Source organism: Petaurus breviceps, unplaced genomic scaffold (assembly GCF_028583685.1).
Source record: "Petaurus breviceps papuanus isolate PSGF00001 unplaced genomic scaffold, PetGlider_PUasm1.0 190, whole genome shotgun sequence".
In the NCBI taxonomy this organism is placed as follows: Eukaryota; Metazoa; Chordata; class Mammalia; order Diprotodontia; family Petauridae; genus Petaurus; species Petaurus breviceps.
In genome coordinates, this window is record NW_027185810.1 from 451,154 (window position 1) to 466,008 (window position 14,855).

The 14,855-nt window shown below is 37.5% G+C and overlaps 1 protein-coding gene across 7 annotated transcripts in view; it reads left to right on the forward strand.

Annotated features, from left to right (window-relative positions):
* Window positions 1-14,855, forward strand: part of PHACTR1 (phosphatase and actin regulator 1) — a 695,847-nt gene that overhangs the window by 425,305 nt on the left and 255,687 nt on the right. For all 7 annotated transcript variants that reach the window (XM_069092414.1, XM_069092412.1, XM_069092416.1 and 4 more), the window contains one exon: window positions 758-922. In XM_069092414.1, coding sequence (XP_068948515.1) covers window positions 758-922 — 165 coding nt within the window. The remainder of the gene's footprint in view (window positions 1-757; window positions 923-14,855) is intronic.

Genomic DNA, 14,855 nt, shown 5'->3' on the forward strand with positions numbered 1-14,855 from the left:
CCTCTAAAGCTTTTTCCAGAGCTACAATTATAGGAATCTATTAAAAAAAACATGCACACATACAATAAATGAAACTTGAGGGAAACAGGAAAGCAGTTCCACAGAAAGAAGAAAAATTTCTGGGAGTATGGGATGCTAAAATTGGTTCTTAGCCCTCAGGTAGAACAACTGCTTGGCAGATACATTTCAACACTGTCTGAGGTTCCTGAACCAAACAGGGTTGGCAGAGAGAAGGAGGTGGTGCTGGAGTAGATGACTGGGGAAATGTTTGCCCCCTCCTCTTTTCTCAGCAGACGGTGTTGTAGTCAAGTACATACATCTGTCAGGTTTTGCTTTTACTGGCCCCCCCCATAGGTCTGATTTCTTCACTTGGCCTTTCTTGATTAATCCCTCCCCTCCCTTTCTATCCCAACTCCTCCAACCCCCAACACACACACACACACACACACACACACACACACCCCATCCCAGGGAAGCCTATGATTTGGCAAAGAAAGACTTCTCTTTCTATGAGACTAGGCTAGAGTGGTCAAAAGCTCTTTCAGTTTTAAACTCTGCAATGTTTATCTGAAGAGTAAGCTGAAGGTTATAACACCATGAGGTATAGGTCCCATTCCAAAATGAAAAAAAAAAAAAGAGGCTCTTGTCATGTGGTTTCTGTTATCTGTAACCATGGAAAACAGTGGCCATCTGGGCTTTAATTTTTAACGCTTCCTTCTCTCTTGATTTCCTTTCTCTTCTCCTGGGGAAACACAAGCTGAGGAAGTGGAGAGACTGGCGGCAATGCGCTCTGACTCCCTGGTCCCCGGTACCCACACCCCGCCAATCCGCAGGAGGAGTAAGTTTGCCAACCTGGGAAGGATTTTCAAGCCATGGAAATGGAGGAAGAAGAAAAGTGAAAAATTCAAACACACATCAGCAGGTAAGGTCTTCTTGTTCCCACTGGGATGTCTATGGACTTGATGCCTATGAAAGGTAAGGTGAATCGACCCCTAATGTTTGACTGAGGCTGCCACTAGAGACAACCAAAGGGACTTTTAAAAATGCCTTCATGTGGAGAATAGTCTTTGCCTTCTCTTTTGCATCTTGTGGTGTTTTTTTAATGTCTCATTGACATTTTAAATAAAATCAGATAGTAAATTATCATTTTTGTTTGACACCCACAAATAAGATGGTGTGTCCAAAGATGTATACTCTCCCTGCCTCCACCTACCTCAGAATAAGCATTGAATTCTTCAGGGAGACTTTCCATCATTAGCTGTCCTCTTTCTAGCACTGACAAATCATGGCTCCTATTTCTCCTACTTAAAAGGGAAATTCTCACTCTTCATTTCCATCAGTTCAAGAAGAAATCAAGGCACAAGGCAAAAATTAAAATCATCATAGTCTTTGGTAGCTAAGAACATGGAGGAAAGAGTGTTTGTTTTGGGACTTTAGAGGATTATTCTTAAAAACCAGGAGTAGAAATATAAAATTATCACCATGCCTAGATTATTACACAATTTCTAGTTTTATATACCTTACGGAGTTATTTTGAACAAATGCTCTGTAAGCTTTAAAGTGTTCAATATAAACATGAGTCATCGTTGTTGTTGTTTATTGACTGGAAAGAAATTGGGAAATCATTCATAGAGAAATATTTGGGGTAGAAGCCAAGAAGTTATGGGTTCATCACTTTGAAATAAACAGTCAACATAACTAAAGCTATTTTATATAAAGAGCAGATTTTAAGATTGGACAGAAGGAATGAGAGGTATAATGATACATCCTCCAAAAGATTTTAGAAGATCCATCTAAATCTCGTGTTTTCAGATGAATACTTCTCTGACTTTGCTAGGAAAAATGGTCTGCAATATTCAAAATGTGTTTGAAGCTTTAAATTCATCCTTTTGCCATATATCAGCATGATTCCTAGAATAATGGGGAATAGAATAGTGGACAGATTTTTCACTTAGAAAATCAAGAGTTTCATCTACAAAATTTGGCAGGACCATTGACCCTGGTGCCGCTTACACACCAATGCACCCTACTGATGAGTCCAGACCTGCCAAGATGCTGGAAAAGTTGCCTTTTGAAAAATAGCAGCACAAAGAAATTGCATTATTGTCCACGGACCTTGGAATTCACACATATACAAACACATAGAAAAAGTTTAAAATATGCAATTTTCTCATGAAATTCTCTCTTTTGGAGAAGCATGATATATGAGATAGTCAAAGTTCCTACCTTGTTTTTATCATTAATATTTCTTAACAGATTCATACAAGTTAAAGGAATGCCGGAGTTAATCATTCAATCAATAAGTATTTACTTAGCACCTATTATATGGTAGGCACTGTTTTAGGCATTGGGTAAGTTGTCAATGATATTTGGGGGGAATAGAACATTTTAGTATTTTTTCAAAAATATTCAGTCCCTAAATTAGGGCCCTTTAATGGAAAAAGAAGGAAAGATATTACTAAGAAGAAATTATCCCTAGATCCTGTTAGATGAGATTAAAAGTATCTGCAATGAACTCTAAGGCCATTCTAGTTCACTAATGTCAGTACATCTGTACCCCAGTATTCCATTTGTACCTAACTTGATTCAGAATCACAGAGTCTCATATGGAAAGGAGATGGCTTCTGATAAAGGTCACATATCAAAAACATACTTTGGGCAATTATCCCTGGGAACCTAGGGGTGGTAAAAAAAAATACCCATTTTGCACTTTGCCAGGCTCAGTAAGCATAATGTTGATGCACAAATAGCCTCCAATGGGAATAGCAGCCATCAGTTCAAAAGGCTATTCGGTTAAAATGAGAAATATCAACATATTCCAATAGACTGGAAATGCCTCGAGACAGGGACAGGTGGTTGTTGTTTGGTTGGTTGGTTTTTTGTCTTTCTATTCTTGTTATATGATGGGGGCAATCACATAATAGGTGCATATAGTAGGTACCTAATAAATTCTTATATGATACTTAGTAGGTATTTAATAAGTGCTTATTGATTTGAATTGATGTGCTGATTATTGAGAAAGATATTGTTTACTGTACTTCAGCTATTGCATATAGCTAGGCATGTTTATTTGTTCTTTATATATAAATCCCCTACTAGAATATTACTCTGATTTATTCTCATGACCTGGAGGTGACCCTGGGGTCTTGGAGACTATGCCATGGTAGTATATATTCTGGCCCATGCTTCTAAGCAGAAAAGCCTTTAAGAGAGACATTATCATACAAAAGAAAAGAGTCATGGATTTAGAATTGAAGGACCAAGGTTCACACTGATCTTAGGCAAGTGAATTCTCTTCCATTGAACTTAATTTCCTCAGCCACAAAATAGCGGGAGGGAATGGACTGAGGGGCTTCTAAGGTCTAGGAGCCCTGAATCTTTGATTCATGACTGGCACCTATTATGTGATTGTCACCATTATGTAACAGGAATACAAAGACAAAAAACAAACAAACAACAACCACCTGTCCCTGTCTCAAGGCATTTCTAGTCTATTGGAATATGTTGAAATTTCTCATTTTAACCTAATGGCCTTTTGAAATGATGGCTGCTATTCCCATTGGAATAAGTAAGTAAGTATGTTTGGTGCAGGTGATAAGTGCTATAGGACTTCAGAAACATGGTTAAGTAAAGTCTTCATGGGAGAGGTAGGATCAGAGTTGATCCTTGAAGGATGAATTAGATTGGGCTAGGTGGAACTTACTTCATACATACATGGAGTAAGTAACCAACCTGACATGGAGTCAGGAAGACCAGGCTTCAAACTTTGCCTTAGACATTCCCTAACTATATGACCCTGGACAAGTGGTTTCAATACAGTGTGCCTGGGGCAGCCAGGTGGTGCAGTGAGTAAGAGTTGAGCAAGTTACTTAACCCCCGATTGCTTTATAATGAATGAATGAATGAATGAATATGGTGTGCCCCAATTTCCTCTTCTTAAAATGAGGAAGTGGGACTCAGTTGTCTAAGGTTCTTTCTAACTCCAAATTAGGTGATTAAAGCATGATGCCTGTAATGCCAAAGAGGTTAAAATAAACTATGGAAGAAAGGAAAGATATAAGCATTTATTAACTATATGTCAGGCACTATGCTAAGTGCTTTACAAGTATTATCTCACTTGATCTCCACAATAATAACCCTGGGAGGTAGGCACTATTATTATTCCCATTTTATATTTAAGGAAACTAAGGTATATAGAGGTTAAGTGACTTGTCCAGGACCACACAGCTAGTACTTAGTGTTTATGGCTCAGTATGGACTCAGATCTTCCTGACTTCAGATCCAGGGCTCTATCCATGGTGCTACTTACCTTCCATCAAGGACATACCTACCTGTTTGACTAGAAAAAAAAGGGGGTGGGTTTGTTCTGTGCCCTAGTCAGGACAGTCCTCTTATCCCATTGACATGTCCCCTGACCTTGCTTATTCCATCTCCCTTGTCTGTATTTCCTTCTCCTCTCCACCTAGCCCAATCTAATTCATCCTTAAAGGACCAACTCTGATCCTACCTCTCCCATGAAGACTTTACTTAACCATGTTTCTGAAGTCCTATAGCACTTATCACCTACACCAAACAATTCATATATATGTGTATATATATGTATATGGGTTATGTACACATACATATATGTACACACACGCACACATACATACTCATATATGCACACATATATACATATAGGAGTGAGGGTAGGGATGTATATATGTGGGAATGAGGATGGGGGGTTATGTGTATACACATATGTGTATATATGTGCATGTATGTGGAAATGTATATCTGTATGTGTGTATATAAATACATATGTATGTGTCTGTATATATTCACATATACACACATATATGATATATACACACGTGCTTTCCCTATATGCATGTATATATGCACATATATAATAACACATATAAATACATATGTATGTGTCCGTATATATTCACATACATATATATGATATATACATACGTGCTTTCCCTATATACGTGTATATATACACATATAATAACATCATATATGCATAGTTTATATGCATAACTATATACAGGTCTATTATATCTGCACATATGAATATATAATGTATGTGCATATATAATTGATATATCTGTTATTCATCTTCTATATTTACTTTTTACATATCACATTGCTTGTTAATGTTTCAAGCATATTATTCTTTTAACTCTCACTGGATTATGTGATATCTTCAAGATCAGGATTATATCCCTATGTTACCAAGCAGAATGTGGGATACTTTTTAGGTGTTCTAAAAAATCATTTAATTGATTGTTCCCAAGTTTATTCCATGAGCCTATGAGCCTATCTACTGGAATAGTTGGGATCTGCATTAGTAGGAGGAGTTTACATACTGATGGATTGAATTGGGTGACATCCATCACTACCTACTAGAAAAACAATTTAAGTTAAGTTCCCTCCTAGAGATGGGGTAGTAACAGCATCCATATATCTGAAGGACAGGCACTCTAATTGATCATTTATAGGGTCTGTCATGGTTTGTGACTGCCTCTTCACTTCCAGGGCTATATATCATGAAGAACCTCTCAAAAAGGTTTAGATGTGTAAATAAATCCTTGCTTTGTACCTGGTGTGTTGGTAAGAAACACCTAGGCTTGGAAACATCAGTCTATGGTTCATTGATTGACATCAGAAGTGATATGATTTTGCTGCAGTGGGGGCTCTGCTCACCCAAAAACTGTTGGGGTTTCATGATGAGTTGTGAGGGAATCATCTCAAAGAATTCGGAGTCAGACCACCCCTAATCCAAGAATAGGTATTTGTTGAGATTGAAGCCTCTCATGAAGCAGGTTAAGTTCCAAGAGGAACCAGCAACTTCAGAGAAAGCAAGATGGATTCTTAATAGGGTAAAGATGCAATTACATAACAGAAATCATGCATATTAAAAAGGCAGGAGGGGTTTGTTAAAGGATTAGGTAATTAGGCCCCATCTGTGGTTCAGTGGTTAAACATTCTGGCCGTGCTGCCCTCCAATTGGCTAGCTATTGTGGTCCTGTCTGGTCAAGATGGATATTTAGGTATTGTTGTCCTGTCTTGGGCTAGATGGATGAGGTGATTGTGGTTGAGTACAAGAACATACCTATTTTTGTGGGAATGGGTCTGGGGGCAGTGGCTGGGTTCCCATCACATGGATGCACTTGCTGTTTCTGTGGGAACTAGGAGTTCAGGGACACACCTGTTGTTCCAGTGAACAGTGAGGCATATATGAAGAAGTTAGGACATTGGCAGCAGAGCTAGATAGGTACAGTGGGTCTGCTATTCAGTGGGGCCAGGACTATAATGAAAATACTGGGGCTGGGAACAGCTTTATTAGGATTCCACCAATTTCAAAATAGAAATCTTCTGCCTTTGCTGTTTGTTGCCTGTTCTTCATGTGGTTATCTATAGTTCTTTTTTAATTCTTTCAGTGTGACTGACTCTTTGTGAGCCCATTTGGAATTTTCTTGGCAAAGATACTGGCATAGTTTATTTCCTTCTCCAGTTCATTTTTACAGATGAACAGACTAAGGCAGATAGTGTGAAGTGACTTCCAGGGTCACACAGCTAGTTAGTGTTTGAGGCCAGATTTGAACTCAGGTTTTCCTGACTCCAGGCCCAGTACTCTATCACTCTAACCTCTAGCTGTGCAGTCTAGGTCTATGAAAAATCATCAGCTTTTATGCTGCTTCTGAAGCCAAAACAGTAATCCTGTTCACAATGAAAGTTCCTGGAAGACCAAACAACTACTATCATAAACATAAAGAGAAAAAAGTAGTGGATAAGAAAACAGTGTGATAGAACATTCTCATGCATGATTCCTACCTCCACTTCAGCCCATCTGTCTCACTAGTTTCTTGCATAGCATTTTCTAAATTAACCTCCCAGACCCAACCACTCTGTGAAATCTTCAAACAGGGTGCCTACGCCCAGTCACTGCACTGCCACAGGGATGGAAGCAAATGAGAACATCCCCTCAACCCCAACATAGAACAGACAGTGCTTCCCCAAAATAGTTAAATGCAGTAATCTTATCCAGAGTTCCTTGAAAATGAGGATCATATTTATAGAAAAGAAAAACTGGCAAAGAAAAAGCCTTGATGATGCCACATAGTCATTCTTTTATTCTCTCTTGACAAGCAGGCATCAGCTGTAGGGTTTGGACTTGGAAATACAGAGGGAGCCAAAAGTCCCTGTGGGCCTGCAAGAGTGAAGTCAACAAGCATTTACTGAATAAATTAGCAAAAACCCTTGCTCAGAACAATAAATGTATCTAATATTTTAGTTACAACAAATGGTGAAATGGTGACCTTACTTGACTATAGACAAACATATATAGTACTTGCAAAAAGAGGGCCAATTTAGTGAACCATTTTCAGCAAAGGTACAAAAGTATCTTTTGTGTGTAATGGTGACCTTATTACCTATTATGTTGAATTAGCTTCATATATCTTTTTTAGCTGTACTGGATAATCTCTTGTTTGATCTAAAGAAGGAGGTCTAAATTCATTGACAAAGAGGAAGCCTATCTTTTGATTTTCACTTAAGTCTCAGCTGAGTCAGGAGATAGATAGATAGATAGATAGATAGATAGATAGATAGATAGATGTATCAATATATTTATATATAGACATAGAGAGAGATGTAGTTAGATGGGTAGAGATATATGTAGTTAGATATAAATGGATGAATAAATAGATGGATATAGATAGATATAGATTTGTAGATAGATATAGATAACATAGATATATAAATTGGATAAATATGTAGATAGATAAATAGAGGTAGTTGGATGAATAGAGACAGTGTGTTTAGGTGACTATAGATGGATATAGATAGACATAGATAATGTAGATGGATATAGGTATGGACAGATACATAGATATAGATATATAGATATGGATATATATGTAGACAGAGACACATATGTATATATAAATACATATATATGTACATATACATGATACATTTATGGGTACAGGTTTTAAAGATGCAACACAGTTGTCCTTAATCCCCTGTAACACAGATTTGAAACAGTATCTCATAGAACTGCATCTACCACTACCACCACCCATCTCAATTCTTGACAGTGGGAAGTCAAACCCCCCGATGTCACATCAGAGAAAAAAAATACTATACTGAAGTTCTTTTCTAATATGTTATCATGCAGTTCTTGACACTATAAATATTGTGTTTTATCAAAGTTTTCTACTATCTTATTTCTAATTTGAAAAATGACCAGTTTATCATTAGAGGAAATGAGATGAGGGTCAGAGATAGTCCTTAGGAAAGGCTGCCCTCAGATTCAGCACACTCAGCTGAGTTCTCTCCAGTTTCCTTTGAATCACCATCACATTTACCCCAATGCAGTTCCCTGAGTTTCTTGAAAGTTCATGGGTATTACGAATGGAACCTTTACTTATTGTTGAAATATTTTTTATCCTTCAAGGTCTAGCTCAATTCCTAATGTTTCCATGAAGCCTTTCCAAATCACCTCCTCTCCTTACTTCAGTGGAAGAAACCTTTCTGTCCTTATCATTTTGATAATGCTTCTTAGCTCTCCTATATATCTACCCAGTTCTGATTTGTATTATAGTTATTTTTGCATGTCTTCTCTTAGCAGATACATTGGAAGTTTTGGGGTAGTAAGGTCATTGTCTACTGATCTTCATAACCCACAAACAGCACAGTGTCTTTCATAAAATGGTAATTTATTAAATATTTTGTTGGTTACCAAATTTCAAGATCTTTTTCTACCTCATTTCCTGAGAGCAGCTACATGAATCCATTAGACTGACAGCTACTCAGCTGAGAAAATTCTTAACTTTTAATACCTTTCATTTTCAAAACTTTTATTAAAAGTATATCTAAGTACTCGATTATAGAGTTATTGAAAGACTTGTAGGAAAAGAGGAAAAAGATATTTTGAGAAATATGTAGTGCAGCAAGGGTTTGACAGTATTATTTTTTTTAGCCTGAAGTTAAACAAATGTCTGCTTAATATCAACCTAGACTGAAAGGGAACTCTTGAAGCAGATATTTCTCTCAGTGCTCTTGGAGACCAAGAGAAAATGGGAACTTGAGCTTTCTTTGAGATCATTTAGCTGAGCTGGACCTTGAAGGACAGGAGAATTTCAGTATGGTACATACAGTTCACATACCCTGTAAATGGAAGGGGATCTCAGAGAGAAGAAGTATAGGGGACACAGGGATCTGAACTGAGTCTTGAAGGAAGCCAGGAGGCAGAGATGAGGAAGGAGAGCATTCCAGCAAGAGAGATAGCCAGTAAAGAGACATAGGGTCAAAGATATCTGCAGGGAAGAGCAAGCAGGGCAGGGTAAGGGGTTCATGATGGACTATGTCAAGGCTTAGAGTAGAGAAGACTGGGAAGATCTAAGTTATTGAGCAGCTGTGGATCTGCTTCGATCAAGGGGATTCCTTCCTCTAGAGTTCTGTACACCAATAAAATTGTAACTCTGAATCAATGTTCCAGGCACTGTACCAGGTCCTAGAAATACAAAGATGAAAAAAAATGGCAGTATCTATAATTAAGAAATAATAATAGCTCATTTTATTTTTCTTTAATATTTAGTGAGCTTTCACAGGGCTTAGAGTCTAATTAGAGAGCAGGTGACATACAGTGTCTAAACAGAAGAGGAAGATGTAGCGTAAAATGTGATAGGAGAAAAGGAGAGTTTCAGGCAGAATACGCAAGAAAATCTTCAAAGAAATAGATCATTTTATTTTAGGCTTCTCAAGGAGGTCTGGATGAAGAAATTGGTTCCTGAGCTGGGTCTAGTGGGAAAGGAAGGAATTGAATAGAAGGTAATAAGATGGGATTGTGTTCAGTTGATGGGAGCTAGCCTATGTAAAAATCACTGTTTTTCTTTCCTTGAGGCAATTGGGGTTAAGACACTTGTCCAAGGTCAGACAACTAGTAAGTGTCTCAGGCTGGATTTGAATTCAGGTCTTCCCAACTCCAAGGCTGGTACTCTGTCCACTGCACCACCTAGCTGCCCCTTAGTCTATATAAAATCACAAAAAACTAGGACTAGATTGGTGACCACTTGCAGTGAAATTTGGCTAGATGTGGGATATGGCTGTGGGATGTGGTTGGGATATGAAAGAGTAGCATAAAATAAAATTGGGAGCGAAGTTATAATAGCCTTAAATGCCAGTCAAAAGAATTTGATTTTTATTCTCATAGCAATAGGGAGCTACTGAAAATTTTAGAGCATTTTAGTGATAAGATTAGAACTGTGCATTAGGACAACTATTTTGGCAACTTATTGAAGTATTGTTTGAAGAGGTGAGAAGCAGGGCAGTTAGGGTATATTATATAATATGAAGAGAGAAATGAATAAGATATGTGTGGGATAATAATAATGATGATTAAAATGGGAACTGATATGTTATCCCTTAAATATGTTATTTACATATCTTATATAATATCTTGTATTTTCCACAATATGCAATAACACACTATAATGGTATATATTTATATGTTACATGATGCATATAGTTGTGATATAAATATATTATTTATGTATCTATATCTATCTATATTTATGTGTGTATACCTTTACATATACTTTTGGATATAGACAACTGTCATATTTGGAATAAGTTGTATAGCTAATATGAAACTGGATTGTGGAGGGTCTTGAAATACTGGTGGAGGATTGTGAGTTTAATTAGTAAGCCTTAAGGAACTATTGTATACTCTTAAAGGGTCAGTGAGAGGCATGATGAAATTGGTACATAAGGAAAACAGCCTGACACTAGTCTGAAGAATGGATTGGAAGGAAAGAACCTAAAGTTATGGAGGCCAGCTAATAGGTTTTTTATAACATAGGTAGGAGGTTATAAGGTTTTGTACTAGGGCAATAGTAAGAAGAATTGGGGGTGGAAAGGGATGAGACAATCAAAAATAATTGGTGACTGGCTTGATGCAGGGGAGGAAGAAATGGAGTAAGTCAAAGATGGCTGCTAGATTTTGAGCTATGATGATGGAGATACTGGTGACACAATTATCAGAGACAAAGATATCGGAAAGGGAAACTCTTTGGTAGGGAAGATGTTTAGTTTGTTTCTAGCCATGTTGCACATTAAGAAGCTTATTCTAATAGTTGTGTGAAGGATGGATTGGAAAGGAGAGACACTGGAAAGAGGGAAACTAGTTAAGAATTATTATGATATGAAGAAATGATTGTGGTATAGTTAGAAGTACCAAGAGAAGAACAGCCTAATTGAAATAGAATTTGCATATGAGAAAATTGAGGTGAAAATAAAGGTAGATTTAGAATGGGACCAGATCATGGAGGACCCTGAAAAGTGAGTTGAAGCAATAGAAAACCATTGTATACTCTCAATCAGGGAAATCCCTAGGAAATAGCTGTAGCAGCAAGCACCCCAAGCGTCCTCAGGGTTTGCTGCCAACACAGGTTCTTGGATCTGCTTTGATAAAGGAAAGCAACTCAAAATGGGTTAACAAGCTTACTTTAATCAGTCAAATATGTATCATTCACCTAGTTCAGGGGGAAAAGGTCAGCATCCCGAACTTCAAAGTATGCAGGCAGAATTATCAAGACAGAAACAGATCAAGTAGACAGATTTCCAAACTGTCCAACCATTACATCCATACCCAATCAACATCTGGGTTTCAACATCTGGGTTTTTCAAAGCCGGGAGGCTCTGGACAACGGCTTCCCATAATCCAGATGAAATCACAGAACACTTCTCAAAGTGAGCCCCAAAACAAAGCCTCACATCAGGGCTTATATAGCCTTCTCCTGGCTCAGAGAACTTAACAACCTTTTCGACCCACTGGCCAATCAAAAAGTATCTACTGAAAAACAAGCCTCCCACCCCAGGCTCCAGGTGCACTTTAGCCTAGGGGCAGGGAAGATCTTTAAAATTTACATTCCCATTACAATAGCTGAAAAACAATATATAGGTCAGGACTGAAGATAGAGATTTGCAAGCCATCAGTATAGAGATCAGTCCAATCAATAAATGTATGAAATGCCTGCTAGAGCTGAAAATGAGTGAGTTCTCCTAAGAATGAGTGAGTTCTCTAAGAGTTCAACAATGTTTGAAAAAGAGTAATAAAAGGAAATTGATGCAGGACACATACAAGAAAATACAAAGGCAACAGAATTAGAAGAACAAGTCAAAACAAAAGGCAAGTAATGAATATAAGAGAATATACTCAGTCAGATAAAAGTCAAATTTGCTTCCAAAAGATTGATGAAGTGGAAGAAGGAAAAGTATAGGAAGATGAGCAGACACTAAGCTAAGTGGAAGATTTTAGGAGAAACTCACAAGTAAAGCAAAGGCATTGATACTTACTAGTATTGGGGATGAAGACAGGAAAAAATTAGTCATCTTGGTAAGAGTGAAAAAAAGAATGGAGGGAAGAGAGAATGCAATGACTCAACTCTATCCACTCTGTTTGGCTACCTTTCTATCTAATTGTAAACTGAAGGAAATAATCAATCGTGACACATTCATGAAACATCTACTATGTTCCTTACACTTTTTCATTGCTGAAGATGCCAAGACAAAAATGAAAAATATATATATAAACGTGTGTGTATGTATGCATGTATGTATATAGATTATATATATATGGGATTTTTCATTTGTTTTTTTCTAAGATAGTCAAGCTTCTCCAAGGTCATAATTCTATACATTTAACCAAAGAAAGTTCTTATTGTTGTCAATACAAGCATTGTCTAACTATGACACAATTGCTGGAATGTTTCCATTTTATTTCATGCCTCACTCCAATGCTTAAAATGTGAAACTCTTTTTCCTTGCTGTAACATGCTTTCATATTTACAAAAGAAAAAAAAGAAATATATTTCTAGAGATGCTGACTACCTTCCTATTTTTAGATGTCAGGTCCAATCACATGCACTGTGGTATGGCTCAATGATGTAAGGTTTGTGATCATTTATAGAACTGGTTCTGATGATTATATAATAACCAAAATAACTGCCATCTACTCCAAAAAGTGTATTGAGTATAAGTAAGTCAAATGCTAAATAATTGCTATCAGTTTGTCTAAGCACTTGTGATCATGTAGTCATTTATATTATGTGGGGCTCAGGAAGAAGCACAAAATGGAATAACTGAAGGTTTCATTTGATTAGGGTCAGAATAACTCACTGTGTCCATCCTTTTAGGATGCCGCCTTGTGTACTTTCATCTTCACTGTGAATCTAGCTTGTTGAGTTTCCAGGAGTAAACATCAGATAGGTCATGAAAAGGAGAACATCATAGGATATTATTTTAACAACTCATAAAAACACATTTTTAGAAGTGGAATTTTAGAAGGGACTTCGGTCACCATTTAATGCAACCCATACCTGAGAATGAATTTCCATTACAACATGCCTGAGAAGGAGTCACCAGGCCCTGCTGCAAGACTTCCAGTGAGGAGGGATCCAGCTACTACCCGCTGTGGCAGCTCATACATGATTTTATAGCTCTGTTGGTTGGGAAATTGTTCATGAAATCAAGCCTTAATCTATGTCTTTGCAAAACTTCCTCTCATTCCTAGTTCTGCTTTAGAATAATCCCTTTTCTATGTGGCTCCTCTAAATACTGAAAGTAAGTTATCCTATCCTCTCTTAGGCTTTTATATTACTCCAAGCTGTTAAAACCCCAGATTTGCTAGCTGATTCTCACATAACATGGACTCAAGGCCCTCCACCATGTTATTTACCATCCTCTGAACATTTTCTGTTTTATTAATGGCCTTCTTAAACCCTTGCACTTAGAATTTACTTGATACTACAGATATGTTTTGTCATCTCCTTATTACTGTACCTGGATGAACTTCATTTTTAAAAATATCAAAAGAATGAAATCTTACCCTTCTTCATTGGCCATGACATTGAGTTTCTAACTGTAAGGCCAGTATCAGGTTTCTTGGACCAGTGCTTCACAATCTAACCTGAAATGCTACCCAAGTGAGTCCCCTAAGCAGCCAGCTGACATCATAACCCAAAGTGTGATAGCTTATTGAACAAATCAAAAGTTGCTCAAGGACAGGAATCTGGATTTTTCACACCCTTACAATGTCTCTATACTTACAAAATACTTACTTACAAATACTCTATACGTAGAGGGATAGGGACTTGACCTCCATATTTATCCAAGTCAGTATCTTTTCTGAAATTTAGATTTAGAAATTTGCCTAGAATATTGAAGGATCAAGTGACTTGCCCAGAGTTGCCCATAATCATATAATCACTATGTGTCAAAGACAGGACCTGACTCCAGGTATTCCTGGTTGCAAGGTGAGCTCCCTCTCCAATGTGTTCTTTTCCACTGACGTTCCCCTATACCTAGAATGTTCTTCCTCTTTACAACCGCCTCTTGGCTTCTCTGACCTTCTTAAAAGATTCAGTTCAAATCCCACCTACTTTAAGAAAGCTTTCTGGGGTTTCTTTCTACCCAACCTTCCCATAACCCCAAGCATTCCCTCTGAGATTTGTTCAGTCATTTTTCAGTCACATCCAACTCTTCATGACCCCATTTAGGGTTTTCTTGGCAAAGATACTGGAATGGTGTGCCATATCCTTCTCTACCTCATTTTATAGATGAGGGAACTAAGGCAAGCAGGATTAAGTGGCTTGCCCAGGGTCATACGGGTAGTAAGTTTCTAAGGCCAGATTTAGACTCATGAAGATGAGTCTTCCTGATTCCAAGCCCAGTGCTGTATCCATTATGCCATCTAGCTATCCCTTTTTGAGATTATCTCCCACTTAAGTAGTAAGTTTCATTGATAAATTCAACTAAGATGCCCATGGCCATCTTGTCCCTAGACATTCTTCTTTTGGGGT